The sequence below is a fragment of the Lactuca virosa genome, chromosome 1, assembly GCF_052849685.1.
Source record: "Lactuca virosa cultivar CGN04683 chromosome 1, Lactuca_virosa_CGN04683_v6, whole genome shotgun sequence".
Taxonomy (NCBI): domain Eukaryota; kingdom Viridiplantae; phylum Streptophyta; class Magnoliopsida; order Asterales; family Asteraceae; genus Lactuca; species Lactuca virosa.
In genome coordinates, this window is record NC_136426.1 from 119,664,865 (window position 1) to 119,685,156 (window position 20,292).

Here is a 20,292-nt window from a genome sequence, read left to right on the forward strand (position 1 = left end):
TTAGTGAGTTCCCCAGAGCATACCACATACACAATCCACATATCATATTAGCTATAAAAGCTACCTCTACCACATAACACATATCAAATTAGCTATAAAAGCTACCTCTACCGCATATAACATATCAATTAGCTATAAAAGCTACCTCTACCACATATCTCATATCAATTAGCTATAAAAGCTACCTCTACCACATATCTCATATCAATTAGCTATAAAGCTATCTCTACCATTAGCCACAAAGGCTATCTCTACCCTTAGCCATAAAGCCTATCTCTACCCTTAGCCACAAAGGCTATCTCTACCATTAGCCGTAAAGGCTATCTCTACCATTAGCCGTAAAGGCTATCTCTACCATTAGCCACCAAGGCTACCTCTACCATTAGCTGTAAAAGCTATCTCTACCACGTATCAATGCATAAATATGCCACACACCCCTACCCAGAAAGTATACGAACTATCACAAAATGGGCCGGCCTTGGTGCCATAGACCCATTGGTATGGTGAGAAAACTCACCTCACACTACAGAAGCTTCCCGCATGAATTCTTTAGTTGCTGCCCCGCCAACTTCCCGAGCTGTCACTACCAAAGAATATACCCAATTAGCAATTGGGTCCCATACCATAATCTTTAATCCATGCATGGGGTAAAATGACCATTCTACCCCTGGTCTAGAATGATCCAAACTAAGGCCCAAACCCAAAACGAAAGCCCGACACTATAATGTCCATAATACCATCAATGGCCCAATTTTCCAAATTGGCCCCGGACCTTTCTAATGGACCTTATACTAAAGCCCAATATTCGCCTTAGTCAATAATCCTGTCCCCAATAGGCCTACGAAGGCCCACAGCCACCTAGTCCAAGAATTGGCCCAAACCGAGACCCATAATGCGAAGTCCATTTCTATACTGGGCCACAAGGCCCAATAGGCCCAACTATTCCATTACTGACCCAAATATACATTCAGGACCAGCTATCAGCAATCCCAGGCCCAAAACCATTAGGGCCTAAAGGTCCAAAGTCCACAAAGGCCCAAGTTTTCCTGAGAATGTACGCCCAGCGTACCTCTTCTATACGCTTAGCGTACTGGGCAAAAGGGTTGTACGCGCAGCGTACTACATTGTACGCCCAACGTACAAACGGCTGATGCACAAAATCCATTAAGTGCTTAATGCTTCAAACCAAGGGACCAAATTACAGATCTGAACTCTACCTAACGTCTTAATCCATAAAGTCACTGACTTGGTGACTTTGCATGCCCCAAACAAACCCAAACTCCAAAATGGCATTCTACTTCCATAAAAGGGACCCTGACTCATGCATGAACCCATTAAGACCTTCAAGATGGAAACTTTCTATCTTAGGGACTCAAATAGCATCATGGGTGGCAACCCCAAGTCTAAGAATCGAATTTGAACCATAAAGCTTCATCCTTGGGACCAAAAAGGAACCATAACCCAAAAATGGTAGATCTAAGAGATGAATGATCAAGTTCAAAGCTTTATACCTTCATCAAGCTGAGAATGAGTCCTAAAAGCTAGATCCATAAGCTCCTCCTTGATTCCCATCTTTGCAACAAGCACCATCTTCTTGAAAATGGGCCAAATACTCCAAAAATGGACTCCATAAGCTCAAAATGCCACCATAAATGGTTAAAGACGATTTCTAGGGTTTTAGATGGTGGAGGTTGAAGATATTAGGGTTAGGTTATGAGATAAGGAGCTTAAATAGGGTCCACGACCCTAAAATAGGGTTCTGATCTGACTGGCGTACGCCCAGCGTAATTCTGGTATGCCCAACGTCCTCTGAAGAACATTCGCGACCATCCTGGTCAGTACGCCCAGCGTACTCCAATACTAGTACGCCCCGCGTACTCGGCTAAGCCTGAAAACCACGAAACTTCTGAAGGCCATAACTTCTTCGTTATAAGCCCGATTCTGATGATCCTTATATCCACAGAAAGGTGACGAGAAATCCTACACTTCTATCAACTCAAACCTTTCTTAAGACCTTCCGAACAAAAATCCATTTTCCATAAAAGCCCGAACTGCCACTTTACCGAAATACCCCCTAGGCTCCAAAGCACGAACCGCACACCCGGATCACTTCTAGTACATCACCCGCACCCAAATGGGCCTAGATCTTACCTTCCCAAAGCCATAATCCTTATAATGACCGACCTTTGAGCCACAGCCTCAGACTAGGAGTCAATTCGGAACAGAGCGTTACAAAATTCCATATATATATATATATATATATATATATATATATATATATATATATATATATATATATATATAGGTAAGTTCAAATGTTTCCTACAAGTATTGTATGCATGTATAGACCAATGAGAATTTAACAATAATTTAATCATTAAATAAATTAATAAGGGTAAATTAGTAAATCATGACTCTAACATTATAGTAATTGAGATAAATGGGGGATTTGATTTACAATCACCAAAATTAATATGTTGACCTAATAATCAAACCTTCGGATTTCTTCCATACGTTCGTCCTTCAGAAACCATTTATCTCAATCCTATACACAAACCTTCTTCCCCCCTGATTAACCCTCCGACGATCGAAAAAGATAGGAGGGTCGGACCTCATCCATGACCCTCCTGCGATTGAAAAAGATAGGACGTCAGAGTTAGAATTCTTTGTTGGCAGTCGATTCTCTTCCCATCATAGGTTGCATCACCATCGATCGATACCATTACTGCCTCCACATTTTCTCTTGTCGCTGATTATCAAAATATTGTTATTAGTGGGTTGAAGATGATGATTTGCATTCCGTTCTTGCATACCATTCTCGATTTCCATGTATCGGCTTTTTGGAGATATTTCATTCACGTAAGTATTTTTTTCCAAGTCTCGGTATTGAAAAACTTAAACTTTGATGTTCTTTAAAGAATTTATGTTTTTTTTATTTTGCTTCCGATCACACTAAGCCTTTCACAGGATTTTGGCTTGTTTGATGATAATGCCTAACAAGTGTTTGTTGAAATGCCTGAAAGGGAATCTAAAGAATTTAACCTTGTGGTATGCATTCTGTCAGAATTACTAACAACACATGTTCTAAGTAATTGTTTAAAAAGGTAATTAATTTGTCTGTGTATTATTTTGGTTCAATTTGTGATTTTGAATTCCAATTTCTATTGTCCCTCGTTATTGTATATTTGGAATCTAAAATTATATTAGCAGTACATACAATACTTTTGAATGTATTCTATGTATTCTGTCAGAATGTATTCTGCCAGAATAAAATCTATTTATTCTGCCAGAATGTATTCTATGTATTCTATCATATTCTATGTATTCTACCAGAATATATAAAGTGATAGTTAATTGCAAGTAACATGTTTTTAACCATTATTAGTTTTTGTTGTATTTGTGATAGGAATGTCTGGAAGAATGTGTTGAAGACCTAATAGGAATAACTTGAAGAATGAATAAAGTTTGATCATACTTATGATTTAAGAATGTTGTTATTATTTAAGAGGTTTATTCATTTTTGTTGATATTCTTTTAGAATATATACAATTATATTAAAATGTATAAAGCTTTTAGTCTGTAAGAATATGTATGAATTTGTATTTAAGTTCGGATGTATAAAAATATATTAGAATGTTGTTATTTTTCAACCTCGGATTCAAGAATTTTGTTATTCTTCAATAATATTCTAATAGAATAAAATTCTGAAAAAACATCATTCTAGCAAAAAAAAATTCTGATAGAATAAAATCGGTTATGTTTACAAATTACGTTAGAATTAAAATTGAATTATTAAAAAAAATTCAGATTTTTAAAATTAGGAGAATTAATAATCCCTAAAAATCTGAAAATTTCCTTTTTTAATGTAGTTAATTGTCCAAAATACCCTTTTCCTAAAATTTGTGTGATTATATGGTGCATGTTATCTCATTGTAATATCATACACTCTCAAATCATGTCCATTGATTAATTTCATTCGATTGTCCAGATCTATGCATTCTGGCACATAATAGTTAGTAAAAACAAAATAACCTAACCATATATATATATATATATATATATATATATATATATATATATATATATATATATATATATATATAAAACATGTTTGTGATGGTTAAAGAGATGCACTTTTAAAAATTAATGAACAAAGATTTACAAAAAACATTAACTACCAAACTAAAATAATTATTAGTTAGTACATTAAATGATGTTTGAATTATTTTGCTATACATTAAAATGGAAAGTTAATGTTGTTAAATTTCCTTTGACTTAATTTTTTATGTAATCATAGTTTTTTTTATTTAACAAATTTCTAAGAAATGAGTTTATCTCATATTCATTAAGTTCAAAAAGAGTGCTTATTTTTATCGCAGTAATTTATAAGTTTCAAAATCGACTGCATGTCAAAATAGAAGCATTCAATTGAAAGAAGGGACTAATTAATAGAAAATTTTCATTTGAATTTTCTAATCATAGACGTTTAAAATATTTAATTTCAATAATGTAACAATACATGAGCCACCAATCCTTAATGCATACTGTTTGTGTTTGTCTTTTGAGTTTAGTTAATATTTTATTGTATACACATCTGGAAACTTTTACCAGTGTTCCAAAACTTCAAACTTAATTCACCTGCCCCAAACAATGAAGAAATTTCTTAAATTAACACTCATTACAAATAAAAGATTTCCATGTCTTTTATATGAATTCAAACATGGTCTTTGGTCAATATCAAACTGTCATTTCTCCGAATTCACACCTTTGATCCTCTTAACCCCTATTCATCTCTATATATATACATACATTCACAAATATCGATCGATAACTTATACAAACACCCGAAAAGATTTCCCATAACCATAAAGAAATGGATAACAAAAGTTTACGGTTTTCTTCAATCTTGATTGCTCTTATCATTGTCTTCTATGCACCTTTTGCTATCGCTCAAGAAGTTGGTAAGTTCTTGTAATATATTACTTTCAACATTATAAATATTTCTTTTTCGTTGTTTATTTGTTAATATTTCGTGCCCTCTAAATACAATGTTAATATGCAGATGATGAAAGTGAGTTCACTTACGATGTGAACAGTCCAAACGGGCCGGATCATTGGGGAGAGATCCATCCCGAGTGGAGCATGTGTAACCAAGGAGACTTGCAATCACCCATTGATCTTACACATAAAAGGGTTCAAACAACTTCGAATCTTGGAAGACTTGATAGAGATTATAAGCCTGCAAACTCAACTCTTATTAATAGAGGTCACGATATGATGGTAAGTAAACAATCAATCTTTAAAAATATTAAACAATTAAGAGGCAAAAAGTGTTAAGACTCTTTCTATATATGTGAGCTACTTAAATAATAGTATTGTTATTATAATAATATGTAGTTTATTTATATGATCAACAGTTGAGATTTGTTGGAGGAGCAGGACATATTCATATAAACGGTACTGAGTATCAACTTAACCAGCTTCATTGGCACACCCCTACAGAACACACCATCAATGGCCGAAGGTACCATAATTTACTCTCATTTTTTAATAAAAAATGTTATAAATTATAATAACTCATTTTAGTAAGTATAACAAGATTTCAACCAAAAACACTAATTTTCGTGACACCTACAGATTCAATCTAGAGTTACACATGGTTCATGAAAGTACAAATGGAAAAATTGCAGTAGTTGGAATCATGTACAAGATCGGTCGTCCTAATTCTCTTCTATCAATGGTACGTCAACAAATATTTTTCTTTGGCAATATTATATATTAACTTATAATTTTTTGTTCTGTATAAAATCTTGATATCTTGCTTTTGAAATACATGGTCAGATGGAACCATTTTTTAAAGCCTTAGCTTCTACGAGAGATGTTGAAAAAAGTGTTGGAATAATCGACCCACGAAAAATTAAGATTGGTAGCAGAAAATATTATCGATATATTGGCTCACTTACTACTCCTCCATGCTACCAAAATGTTATTTGGACCATTGTTAAGAAGGTACTAATTAACTTTTATTTATTTTTCCATCATTGTGAATTAACTTTAATTGTTATTTATCGTATGATAAGGAATTAAACTAACATGCAATGTTATATATTCAGGTAAGAACAATTTCACGAGCACAAGTGCATGCAATCCGCAAAGCTGTTCATGACGTAAGTGTGTATAACGTATTTTATTTATTCTATTGACTCTTTTATATATATAAATATTGTATGTGTATTTATTTTTGCTGATGGTACGTGTAACAGGAGGCAGAGGCTAATGCAAGACCCATCCAACCATTGAACAACCGTTGGTTGAAGCTTTATAGACCAGACGACCATCAAAATTATTAAACGAATTGACGAATTTTAAATATTTAATTTATAGCTCAATCACATATATGATTTTATTCATTTGTTGCACGCCAAACTTTTTATGTATAATAAGAGTGCTGTTTTAATATTTCGAGTGTGTGTCGTTGTTTACATAAGCATCCAATGTAGATTGTGGAGATGTTGTAGTAATCTTCAAACTTTGTTCATGCCAAATCCATTTGAGGGTTTGTGGTTTGCATCTTTATACACATTTTATTTCAATGTATGAAGTATCCTTGCTAATTCCTAAACTGGATGGTCTATTATTGATATGATCGTCCCATTGAAAGGACCTGGTTAATTTACATATATGTTTACCTGTATTAGAGGTAAGAGATCCCAGTGCATAATTATTTTATGTTTTTAACTATCAAAAACAAAATCTCCTGGCAAATAGTTGTTAAAGATCCTTATCTGTTTAATCAAAGTTATATTTAATAAAAACGGCAAACTCCAATATATACTAATAGACTTGCACATAGTTCCGACTTACACATATTTCCGACTTACACAAAATTATTTGATAAAATGCTAAGGGTAAATTGTAGGGTGCATCAATCGTACTTTAGTCTCACTATAAATATATGCAATAATCTACTATATCTTTTACCCATAAAAGAAACCAACTTATACCATTCTACCCAAAATATCAATGTGTTAACACTTCTTTTCATTTTATGGCATTATACTTTATTTTATAACCATAATAGCAGCACACTTGTACATTTTGATATGTGTACCACTACTAGAAAACTGGGCAATTTCTGAAGGCCATATCCGTCGTAAATCTGCCGGTAAAGCTGATTTCCGACTGAATTAGGCATGTCGTAAAAAGCCTCGTGGGTAATTATTTGTATCGGATTTCAGACAGTTTTGTAACAGATTACCGACGGAATTTTCCGTCGGAAATATACCGACGAAATGTTCTTTGACTAGGTTAAGCTATAAGTTAAAAATCAGTTAACATATACCACTATTTTCACCCAATGAAAATAAATAACTGTGTTTCATCAAGTGTATTAACTGTGTTTCATCAAGTGTACACATATGTACATCCGTGAACACCATCGGAACCGTTGTTTCAACTCTATTTTTTAAGTTTTCGAGAACTAGACGTCGTTTTTTCCATTTTTATTTTTTTCACACCTTTATTGTACATCAATTACTATATATCGAACAGATTATAGCTAATATACACATACGAACACTCATGCACACCATCAGACCCTCTTATGTTTTAAAATTTAATTACATATTAATAGATGAGATCCCGATAGTTTATATAGTTGTAAAATTGAAATTTATTATTATTATTATTATTATTATTATTATTATTATTATTATATACTTTCTATTTACTATTTGTTGTTGTTGCTGCTGCTATTAAATTCATTTTATGACTATTTTGCTATTTCAGAAACATGCAACTAATGTTATGATTGTTAAAAATTGAGTACACTGCCTAATCCTAGTTTGTTGGTGATATTCTCAAGTTTCATGGTAGTCGCCTCCCTTGTTTTCATCAACCCGTAGAATTTTCATACACTTTTTCATCACTCACTTCGTTAATAACAAAAACCTCAAACTCAATATATGGACGTGACACGTTCGAACGCGACGCTCGTTCATGGAACCAAATACGGATTCAAGGATACGATAACATGTAACTTACTTTGTTATATCATTATTTGGTTGATTTTTTCCTTTATTTCTTTTTTTTAAGATAAAACTACAAATTTGGTTCCTATGGTTTGTAAAAAACTATAAATAGGGTACAAAAAGTTTCTAACTTGCATGAAAGGTTTAGAATCATGAATCCTTGAAAAATTAAAAAGGCAGTTTTTATCCTTTTTGTTTTCTTTTTTGTTTTTTTTTATTTATAGTTTATTACTTTAGTAATTAAGAAATAAAAAACCAACCCTACCGCTTACCACACCCACTTACTATACCATTGCTCTCTTTTAATTTCTCTCTCTTTCTCTCTCTCTCTCTCTCCCTCTCCCAGACACATAGACACATGGTAAACAACGCTCTAGAAAAAAAACATGCCTCCATTATGGCCTTCTTCATCACATCACCTTCAAATACTTCACCTTACTAGTAAACCTCATCCCCTTCTTGTACACTCCTACACATCTTTTTTATGCTTTTAACGATGTATTCTGCCATTGGATCTGATAAAATCTTGGAGTGAAGGTCTTCCAAATACATTACAAAAATTTAATCACTATTGTCAGATATCATTGAGCTTGTTTCTTGAATTGGGCGATGTTTGAGCTTGACCTTGTAAGAATGGTGAGAATGGTGAGTGTGGAAAGGGGGTGGGTAGCCTGTTTAGCGGCTCTTAGAGGACATTCAGGTAGATGCTAGCCTGAATTACATTGAGAGACTGATAGCAATTTTGGATAGAAAAGTTAAGACCCTGAGGAACAAGGAGGTGCGACTGTTTAAAGTGCAGTGGGAGCACCGCAGGGGATCCGAGTGGACTTGGGAGTCGGAGTCCGAGATGCGCGAGCAGTACCCAGAGTTGTTTCCAGAGCATGACTTCGAGGACGAAGTCTGATTCTAGTGGGGGAAAATTGTAACATCCCAGTTTCTAGGTAAAATATTTTTAACATTTTTATGATTTTCATGAGCAACTCGATGAGTTGGAGGCCCCAACTCGTCGAGTAGAGAGAAGAGATTTGGCTGCGTGGGTTTTATGACCAACTCGACGAGTTGGCGCTGTGAGAGGAAACCCTAATTCTTTGGGGTTGGGTCCTATTTAAAGGACCTTAAGCCCTCATTTCCGCCTCACCAGCCACCTTACTCCCCTGTGTGAAACCCTGATCGCCTATATTGAGCTAAGAGAGAGAGCTAGTCTTTGGGCATTTTAGTGAACTTTTTGAAGAGAAGAGTGGAGAATCCAAGCAAGGAACGAGTGGCGACTGTTGGATCTGGTGTTATTTCATCTAGAGCTTCTGTTGAAGGTAAAAAGTCTCCACCTTGCTCATTAGTTTGATTAGATCTTAATTTATGGAGTTTTAGGGCTTATTCCATCTTTCCTTGAGGCTTTGAGTGTGTTGAGCTTACCAAGAGATTGTGACTTCAGATCTGGACCTTGTGAGGTCCCTAAAGTCCAAAGGTCCCAGCTTTATCTAGCTAAAAGAAGATCTTTCATGATTAAGACCCTAACTGGAAGTTGTTTTGGCATTTCAAGCCCTAAGTGTCATGCATGGACGTAAAGCTTGCAGCTTTACATGGTATATCAGCCTTGGGAGGCTAGATCTAGAGTTTGGGGTTATGAATCTGCCTTAAAACGTCTAAATGAGAAAAGAGACTTAAGGGACTCACCGAGTTGAGGAGCGAACTCAACGAGTCGGCTAGGGTTTTCCCGATGAGTCTGGACATGAGTAACTCGGCGAGTTGATGAGACAACTCGACGAGTTAAGTTGGGTTTCCGAGACTTTTCTGAAGGAACAAGGGAACTCAACGAGTCACATAAATGCACTCGACGAGGCGGGTCAACATGGACTGTTGACTCGAGTGTTGACTTCTGTTGACTTTAGGGTTGGTCAAGACAGAGAATAGGGAGACCATGGAGGGGTAAAATGGTGTTTTATCCATTCCAAGAGATTGAAGAGAGAAAATAGCTTGGTTTATTTAGAGTTGTGATTTAAGTGTTAATTACAGATAATTATCGTATGTGTTAGGCGGAGGCTAGATCGGTGTTTCGTGTACGAGATTCATTTGCTTGCTTACGAGGTGAGTCATCTCGCTATACTTACCTTGAGTGGTAACCATGTGTGACCGGAGGGTCTTGTATGCTTATATTGAGTATTGTGATATCATGCATTATGTCTTTGTGATTTATGTTGTGTATTATTCTGAGCTACACTGAGTTAGGACCGGAGGGTCCACCCGAGCTGTAGGACCGGAGGGTTCCACTGAGACACATTGACCGGAGGGTCTTATTTGAGATATAGCCACGAGAGGCTACTGAGTTATGTGTGGTATTTTGGGGAACTCACTAAGCTTCGTGCTTACCGTGTTATGTGATATGTGTTTCAGGTATTTCTCAGGATCGCGAGAAGGCGTCGGCTTGATTATCACACACGCATGAGATGAATTTTATGTTTTGTGGATCCTGGATTTTATTTCAAACAATTTATGAAAGTTGTGTTTTGACAATTTGACACTTGTGGTTTTTGGAATGTGATATTGAGAATTATGTGTTTTAAAAATGAAAAATTTGTCTGAAAATTTACGGTGTTATAACGTATGTGAATTAACACAAGTATTGGTACAAAATTGGTTTTGTCCACATAAAAAACTCGTTATTATAGACATTTTATGTCGGGTTTTTTTTATTCAACGTGCAATGAAAGGTCGTGTACGTCATTGATGATAAGATATGTTGTTTAATTGTGGTTATTGATGATGCATGTTATTCTTGTGTAGGTTTCATCATTTTAGTAAAAGTTATGTTCGCTTCACATCCGGAAACATGTATCAATAGATGTACGAGTTGCACACTTGGTGTTGACCCAGGGCCGTTCCAAACATATTTTGGGCCCAGGGCGATAGAAAAAAAATGGGCCCTTAAAATACATAAATTTCATTAAGTTTTTTATAATAACTCAATAATTGGAAAAAAAAATATTTGTACTATCTTCTAAATATAACAATTTCCATAAAAATTCTGGGTCACTTTAAAAGATGGACCCTGGACGGTTGCCCTATCGCCCACCCTTTTGGGCGGGCTTGTGTTGACCTGTTGTTAATTTGACAGGTGCTTCCAAACTCAAATTTCACATGCCAAAACCGAGGAAGAAATCTATTAAAAAACAATTAAACACAAAAAGTTCCAAGTCTTTTACAAGAATTAAATATGGTCTTATGCCAATATCAAACTCCCATTTCTTCAAACTCACACGCTCCTCTTGACCCACCCGACCCATTAATCTCCCTCTATATATACATACATACGCAAAGATCGATAATTTATATCCAATAACTTGAAAAGATTTCACGTAACAACTAAGAAATGGATAACAAACACTTACAATATTTTTCAATCTTGATTGCTCTTATCATCGTCTTTTGTGCACCTTTTGCTATCTCTCAAGAAGTTTGTAAGTTCTTGCTAATTTTAATATCAATGCTACACCCTTTTTCTCGGTTGTTTAAAAATATCCATGTTCTTGAAACATGATGTTAATTGATGGTGGTGTAGATGATGAAAGTGGGTTCACTTATGATATGAATAGTCCAAACGGGCCAGATCATTGGGGAGAGATCCATCCTGAATGGAGATTGTGTAAAAAAGGAAAGTTGCAGTCTCCGATTGATCTCACACATAAAAGGGTTCATACGACCTCTAAACTTGGAAAACTTAATAGAGATTATAAACCTGCAAACACAACTCTTATTAATAGAGGCCATGATTTGATGGTATAACTATATATGCATGGTTTTTAACGTTTTTATTATTATTAAAATTATAAAGAAACATTTTTATTATAGTTAGATCATATATAGATGGTAATTTTGTAATTTTATTATTTTATTAATAGTTTAGTATGAAAATATAATAGTTGAGATGGGTCCAAGGAGCAGGACATATTCATATAAACAGAACTAAGTATCAACTTAACCAGCTTCATTGGCACACTCCTACAGAACACACCATCAATGGTCGAAGGTACTTAATTTACTCTTACAAACAAAAATAAATAAATAAATAAAACAAATATTTTAGTAAGTTGGAAAAAAAATTATATATATATGTTTCATACAGGTTCAATCTAGAGCTACACTTAGTTCATCAAAGCAAAAATAGAAGAATTGCAGTGGTTGGAATCTTGTATAAGATCGGTCGTCGTGATTCGTTTCTATCAAAGGTACGTAATAAACATATTTTCCTTGCCAATATAAAATTTCATCTAGTTTTTTGTTCAGTATAAAATCTTGAAATTCGTGTTTTTGGAATATGTGATCAGTTGGAACCATATCTTAAAGCATTATGTTCTAAGAAAGGAGTTGAAAAAAGAGTGGGAATAATTGACCCTCGAAAAATAAAGATTGGAAGCAAAAAATACTATCGATACATTGGCTCGCTTACGACTCCTCCATGCACCGAAAATGTTATTTGGACCATTGCTAAAAAGGTATAAGAAGTAATTTTTATTTAGTTTTAAATCATTTAATTATGTTTTTTGATCAATATATTTCGTATCATAAGGTATTAAATTACTATACATTGTTTAATATCAGGTAAGAACAGTTTCACGAGCACAAGTTCGTTTAATCCGCAAAGCTGTTCATGATGTAAGTGGTCACACAGTTTAATTATTTTATTCTCTTTGTATGAATACATGTTATGTGGAGTTTTTGTCCATAATAGGGTTATAGACAAAACTATTTCCCATTCTAATATACATTCAAAACTATTTAGTTTTTTCATTTTTGTTTATTTTTTCAGTTTTTCTTAATGTTTTTTTTATTTTAAATATATCCAACTTTTCTCCATTTCTCTTTTATTTCACATTTTTACTGTTTTTTTTTAAATAATATATTTTTTCAAGTTTTTACTGTTTTTTAAATAAAAAATTTTATTTATATTTTTAATTTTTGTTTTTTATTTTAAATATCTATTTTTTATACATACAATTTTTTAGCCATCATAAGATTAAACATAGAATATATTTTAAGATGCAAAAAACTCCAACATTACACATACAATGTTTTTAATGTAAAAATCACTCAACAGTGTTGGTTAAAAATAATAATAATAATAAAACCACAATTAAAAAAACTCCAATGTTGTTTGTTACAAAAAGAAAAACACCACAATTAAAAAAAATTAAAAAAAAAAACTTTAATATTGTTTGTTACAATTAAAAAAAACTACATGCTATATGTGCTATTTTTTATTTTATTTTTTGATGGTGTAACAGGATGCTGAGGCTAATGCGAGGCCTCTTCAACCACTGAATAACCGTTTGTTGAAGCTTTATAGACCAGACGACCATTAAAAATATTAAATGGATTGGCGAATTTTTATTTAATTTATTGTTCAATGTTCATATATGATTTTATTAATTTGTTGTGATGTGATGCTATATATGTATAATAAGATTATGGATGACGTAAATCAGTAATAATTCGATATGTTTCGTTTCCATACACATCCAATTTAGTTTCTATATATATCATACACGCACATCACCTAATTATCTTCATTTAAATCTTGGCCGTCATCTGGGATTATTATTATTTTTATTATTTTTTAACAAAAATAATTTAATGATATTTTAGTATAATAATATGATACATATCATTATTTAAAGTAATCTAAAACGTTTATTTTAAAATATTGTTTCAATCTTAATTTATATGTGAATTTCTTCCTTTTTTTATGTTTTCTATTTTAGACAAAACTGCAAAATTAGTCTTTATGGTATGCAAAAAAACTTTGGATAGGGTTCAAAAAGTTTCCAACTTGCATGAAATGTCCACAATCAAGAATTTTCTATGGTTTTGGTCCATTTTTGTCCCTGATAAACTTGAAATGATGATTTTGCCATTTTCATTTATTTTTTGTATTTTTTTTCATATAATTGTAAACACTTTATTAAAACAAAATTAAAAAATAAAAACATTGTGCCTATCTACCCCACCCCACCAGTGACCCCCCCCCCCCATCCCCTCTCTCTCTCTTCTCTCTCTCTCTCTCTATCTATCTATCTATCTTTCTCTCTCTCTCTCTCCACCTTGTTCATACTTCTGGTCTAAAAAACTCTCTTACCGGTACCATCTTCTCTATCAACAGCACCGACCCAACCCAGTACTCTCATTAAGAAGTCAACTCCATCTTCCTTTCATCTCTCTCACTCATCTTTATCAAGCACATATCTGTTAATCGATGATGCTACCGGAGAAGACGAAGCAACGATGGTCGCCACTAGAACTAGGGTTTTCAGAGTCGCCACTACTAGGGTCTCGTTTGAAGAGAGTGGTGTTGGGTAAGGGTTTGATCGACGTTTGAGACGTCGGTGGTTGGTCGTCCATCCTCATCAGATCATTCAACTATTATAAGTGTTTCACGGTCGAACCTGCAATTGTGTGTAAGCCTCAACACCAGAATCGAGGTGCAATTTTTTGTGAGACTCAACTGTAAACGTGTGTGTTGAATCTGAAATCAAGGTGCGCTAACTTTCTGATATAATCTCCTCCTTTTTCAACACCTAAACAAATATACACACTCAAACGATTGTTGATTTCGTAAGTGTGTGGGGAAGAGATACAAATCGAGATTATGGATGGCAAAAAACCCCATACCTGATGGGGAACCCAAAACCCACACCCGTTTTGACTGGGGAATCCCCAAGTTGACCGGAGATGGGGACGGGGATGGGGAATCCCCGAATAAAAAAGTGAGGATGAAGATACCCCTAATCCACGACCCTAGATCCGCTCTCGATATGTATTAATATATGAAAATAATACAAAACATATATTTATAGTATAATTTACAATACACAAAATTTAATATAAGTAACCTAACTCATTAGTAATTACTTTGTTGAAATTAGACTTTTTTTTTCTTTTTCTTTAATCTAATTTAAACTTGTGTATAATTCTTTTTCTCTTTGGTTTATCTATTTTACCTCAAATATCACTCTGTTAATTTTTTATACTTGATTTTTCATATGTGTATTTAAATTTGTTAGAAAATTTGTTTATATTTTTTTGTGCAATCTATAGATATTTTTATATTTTGTAAAATCTTTAAACTTATGCTGGTAAAATTGAAATTTAGAGTTTTTTTACTTAAAAGTTTTCATATTAAAAGAGAGAAAAAAATCTTTGATTCCCCGCTAGGATCCCCAATCCCCGTTGGGGGTGGGGACGGGGGTTTAGTTATATTCTCCAATGGGGATGGAGATTGGAATGAGGATTCAGGGATGGGGATGGAGATTGGGGTCTCCTGTATTCCCCGCTCCCGTTGCTATCTCTAATCGAGATTGAAGATCAACAGTATAGATGTTTTCTGTTGATGATTTGCTATCGTTACGAAGTTTGTTTAAGTTTATCTTTCTAACGAACAATTCACTGGTGGTTTTATTTTGAAACTGAATCAAAATGTCAATTTGATTTGTTGGCAAAATGAAATAAAAGATTGAAGATCTCTTGTTTTTGTATGATTCTTTATCAGACGTGGATATACAACTTTGAAGATTTATAGCGATTATTTTGTCAGTGAGTTTTATCAAATATTGATTTGTATTTTGATCAAGTTTATCGATCCAATGAATAAGTCACCATGAAGCTGAATCGAAAGTGTGTATGTGTGAGAGTGTGTGTTTATTGTGGTGGCCAGAGAGAGATGGATGGGTCCATTTATTTTTTTTTAATTAATTAAAGATTAAAATAAATATGAAAAATACATAAAAGAAATTAAAATGGCAAAATGGTCATTTCAAGTATTTTTGGACCTAGACCACATGAAATTCTTGATTTTGGACATTTCATGCAAGTCGGAAATTTTTTGGACCCTATCCAAAGTTTTTTGCGTACCACAAAAACCATTTTTATAGTTTTGTCTCTATTTTATTTTCATACCTAATTCATTTACATTCTTTTAGTTTTTATGCAACGGCTTACCAAATAGTTGGCATGTTTGTTATTCCACCATACAAACAAACGTATTAAAACTCAAAATTTTGAAATTGAAAACGAAATAAAACCACAACAAATAAAATCTTTATTTTTGGAAATATAATAATGGCATGTTGGAATATTAAAAGTTCTTTTAAGTTTAGACAAGGACATGACATGACCTTTTTCTACATATATTAATAATAGTAAATAATAAAATTGAATATTTAGTAAACACACAACTTACCGTAACAAAACAAGCATTTCAAACAAAGTAATATACATGACTATGATGATATCTTCAATCACTCATACACATATACATATGCATATACGTACGTAAATATAACATGTATATATACCAAAAAGGGTTATGTCTAAAATACCCCTCGAAATCATACCATTCTAGCAAGGACTTTAAGGATATCCTCCACAGATGGCCTATGCAAAGGGTCAAATTCCACACAAGCTTTAGCCAAGACCCCTAAACATAATGCCTCAGCCAAAGGGTAATCCTCGTTCAAGCAAGGGTCCATAAAACCTCTTAAATGTTCAAAACAACCTCCTCCACTACCCTCCCCTCCCAAAAACCCGATGGAATCTCGTAACGATTTCTTGTCAGTGTTCACTTTCCCTGATAAAATTTCAAGCAAAATCATCCCGAATTCCAAAATATTTTCATACTCTGAACCTGATGACCCCATGATGCATGGATTCGTGTTCCCTGACAAAACTGCCAATTTCGCCTTCCATATTGATGTCACAAATATACTTTCACTGCAAAGTCCTGTTTGCATATAAGGATTAGCTATGCAATAATGTAGGTAGTGCAACCCCATTGCGACATCAAACGCGATTTGAGTTCTTCGAGTCCAAGTCAAACTCGAGGAGTTAATCAAACAATCCCTTAAACTCCCGTTTGATGGATGCTCCAAAACAAGATATGACCATGAAGACTCATTGTAACATACACCAAGCAATTTCATGATGTTGACATGGTTAATTTTCGAATGGAGATCAATGACATGGCGTATTTCGGAGAATTCAATCTCTTTGATTAGTACTTGAACATCATCGAATGACCCTCTATAAATATCTTCACTCACAATATAATCTTCACTAAAATCTCTTGTTGCTCTTCTAATTTCCTCAATTTTGAAATTATACAAAGAATATTTTATTCCCGCAAGCAAATCAGGTGACAAACATGAACTCGGTGAGCTTCTTGTGACCGGGCTTTTTGGTGAGCTAATTGGAGGTGTAGAAAACGAGTTAAAAGAGCTTCTAAGGGTTGATGGTATTATAAAAATATCACGTTTGCATTTGTTTAACGCATTTATATACAAACATGTCACAATTAGTATGGCCACCACCAAACCCGACCCGATGACTGAAACAACAATATACACTTTCTTTAGTTTCATGGATTTGACATTTCCTTCTGTCGGATTTGTCGGGTAAAATCCAGGTGTTGGAGGTTGAAAACTAGGGACATTAAAGTTAATCATAGGTTTTGAATGCAATGGAACCAAAATGGTTGTTTCAGGATAAACAGTCGTATCAATATTTAAATTATTAACTGCGAAAATGTCATCTTTAGAAATCCCAAATTTTGTACTTATCGGCTTTACAGAATCTCTTGAAACCAAAGGATACGTGACCAAATATTTATAACCATTATTTGGACAAGCACATTTTACAGGCACATTAAGAACAAAACCAACCTTATAAACTTCTTGATTTTGATTTTCCTCAAGAAGCGTGACTGTTTTCACCAAACCTTCAAAGACCCCACATGCAATATCTGAAAGTGTCGTGTTTTCCATGACTGTATAGTTTATTTTTGCTTGAAAAAAGTTATTAGAGCAAGAACAACTAACAGGAACAAGTACTTCTCTATCCATAAGGAGAATTTCTGAACTGGAATCTATGTGGTTTAATTCAAGCAAGGTGTTGGGTGGCAATCCAAACAAGGTGGCTATGGTGGAAATGGTCGGAAACTGACGGTTTGACCGGAAAATCAAGAAAGTTTGGCATGACATCTTGGTCAACGTCGTGTTGGTGCAAGTGTACCTTGTTCCTGGAGCATTGCCATCTTTGCGACAAGATGTAGAATCATAGAATGCTTGTTCGTGGCTTGAGTTGATCGAGCTCATGAGAATTAGCAACAAGATATAAATCATAGTATTGTTGCTATTTAACATTTTATTATCTTTGCATCGAAAAAACAAGTAACAAAAAACATAAAAGTTTGAAATTTATAAGAAGTGATGAATGGTTAGAGGGATGATAGTCAATGGAGTTATGCTTTTTCAAATGAATAAATATAAACTAGAAATAATTAATTAGCTTTATGGTAGCATCAATAGCCGGCTGATGAACTAAAATACAAAAACATTTGCAATTATTCTTGGGATACTATGTGTTTGTATTTTACTGATGAGAATTTTTATAAATTTTAATTACTTTCTTTATTGGGTTAAATGTATACATGTAATGTATTTCATATTAAAGTTTATTATTACCAAATATATTACTGTACTAGTTCTATGTAAAATAAGAACAGATTCTATTTTATGCATTTTTGCTATAAAAGGAAGCTAATACGACTAACTTGACTATGAAATTGTAATACAACACAATAGTTTTTTTTCATCTTTTTTTTTTTGAAGGGGAGAGTTAGTATATGCCTAGAATTAAACATATGGATTCTTTCTTAGAAAACTTTTAGAAAACTTTTAGTTAGACATGGGTTAAACCCAACTTGTACAACCTAATACTAAAAGTCATTATCAATAGGAGAAATTAAAAGTATGTTGAAATTGCATTATTAAAAGTAATAATGATCTGTAATAACAAATTTTGTTTTATGATATATTTAATCATTTAAGTTTTTTTTTATATGTTTACCATTCAACTTAGAAGGTGTTTTGTGTTCATTTAAAAACTTTTTATTAACTTATTTATTTTTGGAAAAGTCAATAAATTAAAAAAAAATATTTGGGTGTTCATGTGTTCATCTAATACTAAAAGTTATTAACTTATTGACCTTCGTGAAAATGAGTTTTCAAAAAAAACAATTTATTATTTTTTGAAATGACTTATAATTTATTAAGATAAAAAAAACAAACAAAAGATAATTTTAAGCTAAACATTTTAACTTATTAACTTATTAATTTTGTCATTAAAAAACTAATCCAAACATTTTTTTTAAAAACTTTTTTTCCCACCTTCACAAGTCAGTAAGTCTTTTTTGCAAAAGTTATTTTTAACTTCAAAATGAAATCTCAAACACTTTTATTTATATTGTCCAAAATATACTATTATGATGAATGATTATTTTACCGGTCATAATGATATATTATGAACTCGATGAACAACTTAAATGAAAATATGTGTATAAAAATCTGAAGTGATTAAATATATGCATAAAATAAAAAATTTTATCCTTGCAATTCATTATTTAATTCAAAATTATTCAATTTGTCAAAAAGAAATATAATTTTCATATTTGATATTCTTTAAAAAAAATTTGAATTTACGAGCGTAATATTGTATCAACTATCACGTCATCAATAAAAAGAATATATGAAATCTATATAAATTAATTCTTTTATGATTTTATGCCAAAGAATAAGTATCAAATAATCATATAAAATCTAAATGTCAGTAACTTTGTTAAGTATGTGTTTTGCATAAAATGTCGTTCCAATGACTATTAATATATACATATCTCTAAATATTATTAAAAGAGAACTCTTAATTCATCAATGAAACAATCAGAGCCTTTGATTGTATTTCAATCCTATGATTTTCACCATTAGATCAAATTGTTGACATCATCTTCCCAAAATATAATTCAAACATTTAATTAGAATCTTTAAATTTAGCAATTACATTTCAAACACAATTACATTTAATTATAGAATCTTTAATTATAGAATCTATCCATACTTTCTAAAATATATTTCACAATTCGAGCACAATTACACTTAATTATAGAATCTTTAAAATCAGCAATTATGTTATCGATTAAATCATATCATTCTATTTATATATGAGATATCAGTTTCTCCATAAATCTGGCCAAAAAACATGAATAGCCGCCCCATCTTTCTCCTCTATTTTTCTCTCTTAAACCATAATTCCCTAATACTTTTCGTCCTCATGTCAATGGTTGTGCTTCAATTGATGCTTTGTGTGTTCATAACAGAATGTAGCACCATAAGGTGGTTCCTGTTTGCTCATGTATTCTTAGAATTTGTGTATTGCATCTTCC

General features: G+C 32.9%; 3 protein-coding genes across 3 annotated transcripts; 2 read left to right on the plus strand and 1 right to left on the minus strand.

Annotated features, from left to right (window-relative positions):
- Window positions 1-4,873: 4,873 nt before the first annotated feature.
- Window positions 4,874-6,417, plus strand: LOC145119764 (alpha carbonic anhydrase 7-like). The gene is made up of 7 exons (XM_079055483.1): window positions 4,874-4,961; window positions 5,063-5,280; window positions 5,418-5,524; window positions 5,638-5,740; window positions 5,842-6,009; window positions 6,114-6,167; window positions 6,264-6,417. The coding sequence occupies exons 1-7, from the start codon at window positions 4,874-4,876 to the stop codon at window positions 6,348-6,350; spliced, it is 825 nt and encodes a 274-aa protein (XP_078911609.1). The 3' UTR covers window positions 6,351-6,417.
- Window positions 6,418-11,334: 4,917 nt separating this feature from the next.
- Window positions 11,335-13,536, plus strand: LOC145106356 (alpha carbonic anhydrase 7-like). Its single transcript, XM_079043356.1, has 7 exons — window positions 11,335-11,485; window positions 11,587-11,804; window positions 11,948-12,054; window positions 12,151-12,253; window positions 12,353-12,520; window positions 12,627-12,680; window positions 13,310-13,536. Exons 1-7 carry the CDS (start codon window positions 11,398-11,400, stop codon window positions 13,385-13,387), a joined length of 816 nt encoding a protein of 271 aa, XP_078899482.1. The 5' UTR covers window positions 11,335-11,397; the 3' UTR covers window positions 13,388-13,536.
- Window positions 13,537-16,265: 2,729 nt separating this feature from the next.
- On the minus strand, window positions 16,266-18,363 carry LOC145106362 (lysM domain receptor-like kinase 4). The gene has a single exon (XM_079043360.1). It carries the CDS (start codon window positions 18,215-18,217, stop codon window positions 16,409-16,411), a length of 1,809 nt encoding a protein of 602 aa, XP_078899486.1. The 5' UTR covers window positions 18,218-18,363; the 3' UTR covers window positions 16,266-16,408.
- Between the last annotated feature and the right edge of the window lie 1,929 nt (window positions 18,364-20,292).

Excerpts from the sequence above, each read along its gene's own strand:
- LOC145119764 (XM_079055483.1), top strand. The coding sequence starts at position 4,874 with ATGGATAACAAAAGTTTACGGTTTTCTTCAATCTTGATTGCTCTTATC. Across the intron at positions 5,281-5,417 it reads ATAGAGGTCACGATATGATG|TTGAGATTTGTTGGAGGAGC; the intron begins GTAAGTAAACAA and ends TATGATCAACAG. Across the intron at positions 6,168-6,263 it reads TCCGCAAAGCTGTTCATGAC|GAGGCAGAGGCTAATGCAAG; the intron begins GTAAGTGTGTAT and ends TACGTGTAACAG.
- LOC145106356 (XM_079043356.1), top strand. The coding sequence starts at position 11,398 with ATGGATAACAAACACTTACAATATTTTTCAATCTTGATTGCTCTTATC. Across the intron at positions 11,486-11,586 it reads TGCTATCTCTCAAGAAGTTT|ATGATGAAAGTGGGTTCACT; the intron begins GTAAGTTCTTGC and ends ATGGTGGTGTAG. Across the intron at positions 11,805-11,947 it reads ATAGAGGCCATGATTTGATG|TTGAGATGGGTCCAAGGAGC; the intron begins GTATAACTATAT and ends AAAATATAATAG.
- LOC145106362 (XM_079043360.1), bottom strand. The coding sequence starts at position 18,217 with ATGTTAAATAGCAACAATACTATGATTTATATCTTGTTGCTAATTCTC.